This window comes from Chrysoperla carnea, chromosome X, assembly GCF_905475395.1.
Source record: "Chrysoperla carnea chromosome X, inChrCarn1.1, whole genome shotgun sequence".
Classification (NCBI taxonomy): domain Eukaryota; kingdom Metazoa; phylum Arthropoda; class Insecta; order Neuroptera; family Chrysopidae; genus Chrysoperla; species Chrysoperla carnea.
Window position 1 is genome coordinate 37,114,626 of NC_058342.1, and position 6,072 is coordinate 37,120,697.

Consider the following 6,072-nt stretch of genomic DNA (forward strand, 5'->3'; position numbering starts at 1 on the left):
AATATCCAGGTTTACGGAACCTTTTACGGCTTAATTTGAACCATTATTTCTTTTTAGTTGCAAAGACGGTGTACGAGAACATGCCAGAAATCATGAACAGGAAAACCAAGTGTCCGAACATTATTACACATGTATCAAGGAAAATGAAAGCTGTCCAATCGAAAATTGCGCATACGATACCAAAGAACGACATTACCATTGTAATTGGGATAATTGTCGTGAAGTGATTCTTTTGTCAGATAAAATATTTCGACGATTGGAACACTTTAAAATGCACGAATATTCGAGGAAGTTATCATTAACGAAAGACCCATTAACAATGACACATTTGGCTACGTCAATTGAAGGAATGTTTCGTCGTAAACGTGGCCGACCTCCAAAGAATCGGGTTATCGAAGTTTGGAATGATTATGTAAGTTACTTTTTAAAGTTTTCTTCGAACATGTTATGACCTTAGTGTTTTTGAATTTCTAGACACCAGTTGGAAGTTCCAGTTTTATGGATAGTCCACAAGCAATTTTCACAAGTTTTAAATTACCAAAACCATCGACAAGTGTGATTACAAATACGAACACGAGCCAAACAGCTGCAACAAAATTGGATCCACAGGATCGAATGGATCAAGTAACATCACCAGAACGTTCGGCATCCAGCAGTCCTGTTTCAATCACAGCCCAAGATATTATTCCAAACGATTATCGATTTCAAGGATTTGACGTGTACGATGAAAATGATGCATGTTCCGATCAATACTGTATGTTTGCTTCGGAGAAAATTCATTTTCATTGCAACAAACCACGTTGCTATTATTCGACAAATACTCCTGATTTGTTGTTGATGCATTCAAAGGATTTCCACGATAATATTGAAATTTTGGAAGGTTTTGTGTTCTTTGATCGTAATGTGGATTGTCGTTTACCAGAATGTTTGAGGTAAGTTTGTTTCAAGAGAGATTTAAGAGTCCACCTCAAAAAACAAGCGTTTTTAGAGGTCCTCTCTTTCAAAAGATCCCAAAATATACCACAAGTATTGTATAGTGTGGTTATTATGTGGTCCGTCAGGTTATTGTCAGTTTCAAACAATAGATGCTTTGTCAACGGTACACAAGTATACATGTTATACACACGCATTATTTTGTAATGAATTTTAATCAAAGGGATATCCATTTGCGAAAATTTGAGGATCTCTAAACATACAATTTTTGGGGTGACTCTGTGAAGCTTCACGATAAAACGGAGTATTCACTTTTTGGGAGCGTTTTTTTTATACACTCCAGTAATCGACTTCTACGATTGGATTCGATAAATGGAGTGAATTTTAGCTTGAATTTAGTAATTGATTAAATTTTTGAATTTTCTTTTATGAACAGTAACAAAGTAAATCGTCATTTTCACTGCGTGAGACCTGGCTGTAAATACACGTTTGTGCGTTACTCAGCGATGAGCGCTCATTACGAAAAACATATTCATCCTGAATCTCAATCAACTACGATCCAGAATCAAAATCCTCAAATTGTGAGCGTATCAAACGAAGTACAAACTCTATCAACAACTGCATCTGAACTTTTAACAACAACGCAAAAAGCTCAAATCAATTCTAGCAGTGGCGTTGGCGTTGGTGGAAGCGCTAGCGCTAGTCTAGCCTATACAATCAACGTGAAAAAAGAATTCCAGAATGAAGATATTAGTTGTCATTCCAGAGAATCGCACAGTCCAAAAGGTGTTTCTGGTAAGTAATTCAGAATTCTGGATTTTTATTATTTTATTTAGTTTAGTCATAGTTTTTTTGGTTTTTTATTTTTGTTGGTATTTTGGTGATTATTTCAGTTGGGTTCAGTTTTTAAATATTTTTATTCAATTTTATGGCATGTTGTAAATATTTTGGAATCAAAAACATTCTTTAGAAATATCAATTCCGTGGTCAGTGCCGGATTTAACCTTGATTTAGCGGGATCTGCTAACTTTTGAAAAGAAAATAAGGAACTAGATATGAAGTCTTCTTTTGTGGGGGCCTAAAGTTATAATATCCTTTAGCTAAATCCGGCACTATCCGTGGTCGAGCGAGCCCATTTTTATAAATTTGTTTTGTAGAGAAGTAAATTTTCAAAATAGATTTGAAGAATACGAGTAGAAGAGTCACAGCGGTTTTGGGTCAGTTGGTACACAAAAAGGAAGCACAAGAATGTAAGCTTGGTGATGTGAGGAAATGAGGGAAGTTTTATGATACAACAGGGCAATCTGGAAACCTTGTAAGCTTATAGGCGTGATGGGGCGACGGGATTATGAAATGTTTCCGTTTAAACTGACTTGAAGTTTAAACTGACCTAGAACTACTGTGACTTTTCTGCTATTACGTTTAGAGTAGGTACATTTTAAGATACTTGAACACCCTGTAAACAGCAGCCTGTAGTCCCCTGTATTATGTATTTATGATGTATGTAATTGTAAGTGTTTGTAAATATGTTTTTTGGGTGTTTTATTTATAGTGGTGAAGGCTTCCGGTACTTTTTACCCGTTGTCTGCTCTACCTTCCAGTAAAACTACGACTACGCATGAGTCAAACACTGTTACTGTCACTAGTAAAAGACTTCAATTTCCAGGTAAAATTCCAAATACAATTCAATCAAAATCACCAGTGGCGTATTTATTATTTTTGATATCCGCTACACACCCAATCTGCATTCTTTTTGAACCCTTTGAATCGTTTCCTAGCCATCCTGTGTCTGGCTCTAGTAATAAATTCGTCACTGATATTGTTTATGCATGCAAGTTTTTAATTTTGGAATGTTTGAAACAATTTGTTTTTTTAATGATTACGATCAGATTTAAAAATATGGACTTTTTTCAGAAAATACGACAGATAATTTACCATCTGCACCCATAACACCCACAACTGCAGTAACAAATGATTCTCAACATATTTTATACGGACCAGATTTATCATGCAGTCGACCATTTTGTAAATTAAAACGAAAACACCATTACCATTGTAACGTTTGTAATCAGGTATGTTTACCCCCACTCCTCTTTTACCCCCACTGTAAATCTTGATCAAATATTAACTTGATTGTTTCTTTATTTAGGCATTCTCTGAATTAGACCGACTGGTAACTCACATATCGAAACATAGCAGTGGAGTTTTAAACGCCCAAATAAACCCACAATTAGAAAACAACAACATCCCAACAACTCCAACAAGTTCAATCGGAACGGTTGAACGTAAGAGTCCAATTATAACTGTAACACCAATTCAAAACTTACAAAATCCAAATTTTGTATCGCCATTTACGTCAACGGGAGGTTCATCCAGTGGTGTAATAACATCCACCTCAAATGCAACCCCATCTAACGACTTGAGTCAACAAATAAAAACGAGCACACATGGAGGTAGTTCCCCAGGTGCTCCAATACCCAGTCCAACATCGAGTAGTTACGCTGATTATGTAGCAGCTCATCATGCAACACTCACCGCTCAATTGATTTCTCAACAATCGGGGATTCCCCTACAATATTTGTATCATAATCCATCGTTGATTTATCAAATTCATCAACATGGACTACAAATTATGCAACAACAATCAGCGATGACATCACCAACCGTCGTTGCTCCACATCAAGGTAAAAATTCACATAATTACAATTTAATTTTAGTTTTAAGGATGTACGAGCGCCACCGCAATTTTGGATAAGAGGCTTATATATAAATTAAATTTTTTTTTAATGTATCTTTTTTAAATTATAGCTCATGTGTTATTCTGATATATGAGCTATATTGTTGTACAGTTTCATTCAAATCCATTTAGTAGTTATTGCATGAAAGCGTAACAAACAAACAGTATAATATATAGGGATATTTTGTTGTAGGTTTAAACATATCAAGTGCAAGCGCATATCAAAGTGCTGGAGAACTAAGTGGACCAAATGCATCTTCACCAACATCAACAACTGGCAGCTTAACACCATTAGCATTAATGGCTGCAAATTTAACAAAACGTGCAATAACGGATTCATCCGATAACTTATCAACGGATTCATCCGAACAAAAGAAAGCTCGAATACAAAATTCAATGCGTATTCTAAAAGATGAGCCCGTACCTGAAGGATATTTACGATTTAGGTGAGTATTGTACAACTATCACTTTGTTTATAGTCCTGGAGCCCGTCACGAATTGAATAACATTTTGATTTGCAGATTTAATGAAGATTGTCAATATCCTCATTGTGGATATCGAGAACATCAAACACACTTCCATTGTCAACGACAAGATTGTGGCTACAGTTTCTGTGATAAAACACGATTTGTTCAACATACAGCACGCCATGAACGTTTGGACACACTCATGGGGGGTGACTTTCAACAATATCGAGCTAACTTCCAATGTCGACGTCCAGATTGTGCCTACACCAACACATTAGGTATGTCTATCTCTCCAAAATTTTGCAATATCTGTGAACCTGTTACATTTCTAAATTCTAATATTTTCTAATTTGTTTTTCAGGGCATACTCAAAATAAAGCAAGTCATTTTCATTGCCTAAAATGTGATTATGTATGCACGGACACAAATAAAGTGGTCGCACATCGACGACATCATCAAAAATTGGACACAATCCAAGCAGCTGGTTTTGAAAAGTTCACACCGTCTCAGCAATGTTCGGGTGCGTCCTCTGGCTGTCAACACAGTGGCCGTCAAACGCATTACCATTGTTTAAGTTGTCAATATGCAGTATTAGGTCTAGCGCAAATGTCCGCTCACAAATATCGACATTTAGAGGGTTGAGAGGGCCCCCTAGCCATAGCCGTAGAATACTACTCAAAACCGTGTAGCATTCCACAACATATAGCTCTAGATCTGAACTTGCTTCTGTGGATATGGACAATTTTCTTCGAAAATATGTTAAAGGTGGCCTAATAAGTATTTTTTTTAACTTGGGCGACCTAAAAACACAGAATCGTATCCAGATTCTGATTGAAATGACTCAAAAATTTTATTTAGAAAAAAAAAACGAATTATTTTACTTTTAATTTACAATAGCAATTTAAATTTAGGGACTAAATGAGACACATTTTTATCTTAAAATCTCAAACAGTATTCTGAGCTAGTCATCAATTATTGAGCGCTTTTTTTTTTGAGAATTTTTGAGTCATAATATGTACGTACTACAAAACATTTACAGGTAAAATCGATTATAACCACATTTAAGGAACCTACAGGTACAATTATGGTCCTTATATCCGATATTACATTTTGAGCTATGTAAAATAATAATCTTCCAGAGAGAAATGTCACTAGGAGCAAATTTGATAACATTTAATAACACCAAAAATCATTTTAGAGACCAAAGATTGGGCTCTATTGGATTGAATTGAAATTCAATCGGAATGAATTGGAAATTTGAATCGGAATTCAATCGAACTTTTTTATCAAGGACTTGACTTAATACACTCGTCAAAAGACAAACTGAAATATCAAAAAATCGACTTGGAGTTCAAACGGCTGGACGGAATGGGATCATTTTTAGTGTTCTAGTCACCAAATTAGCTTCTAGTGAAATTTCATTCTGAAATCGAATTTTAACGACCACGATTTTACGGTACGGTGTTTTCAATGTCGTTATAAACAATTTTAACTGCATTTGAAACAGAGAGATAGAGAGAGAGAAATCTTTTTATAAAAACAATTTTTAAAAATACTTTGTGTACCCCTCCCTTTTAAAATTGCATGATTCCATCACAACGTATTCTTAAAAATGTTGTAAATTACAATTATATGAATTATATTAGAAAAAGATAGTAAATAGTATTATTAATTGTGTAAAGTGAATACGAAATATTTATTTAAAAAAAAAAAAAGACATTGTTAATATATAATAATTATATATATATTAAAATTAAAATTTAAAATAAAACAAATTTTTAGTTTTGTAGGGGTTTTTTAGAGTACAACAAATTTTTCTAAATACTAACAGTTTTTTTTTAAATGAAAAATAAACTTTAATCTAAAGCGTGTCACACCAAAAACTCGAAATTGTCTTGTCATGGGATATCGCTTCGAAATTATAGGGACTTTAAT

At 34.4% G+C, this 6,072-nt stretch overlaps 1 protein-coding gene across 1 annotated transcript in view; it reads left to right on the forward strand.

The window, feature by feature from the left end:
- The window catches only part of LOC123302149, a 59,249-nt gene extending 53,518 nt beyond the window's left edge, over positions 1–5,731 (forward strand). Inside the window, exons 8-16 of the mRNA XM_044884960.1 lie at positions 58–412; positions 475–932; positions 1,370–1,728; positions 2,486–2,599; positions 2,848–3,005; positions 3,083–3,617; positions 3,864–4,116; positions 4,192–4,415; positions 4,499–5,731. Of these exons, the coding sequence (XP_044740895.1) occupies positions 58–412; positions 475–932; positions 1,370–1,728; positions 2,486–2,599; positions 2,848–3,005; positions 3,083–3,617; positions 3,864–4,116; positions 4,192–4,415; positions 4,499–4,779 (2,737 nt within the window). The 3' untranslated portion in view covers positions 4,780–5,731. The remainder of the gene's footprint in view (positions 1–57; positions 413–474; positions 933–1,369; positions 1,729–2,485; positions 2,600–2,847; positions 3,006–3,082; positions 3,618–3,863; positions 4,117–4,191; positions 4,416–4,498) is intronic.
- Positions 5,732–6,072: the final 341 nt, after the last annotated feature.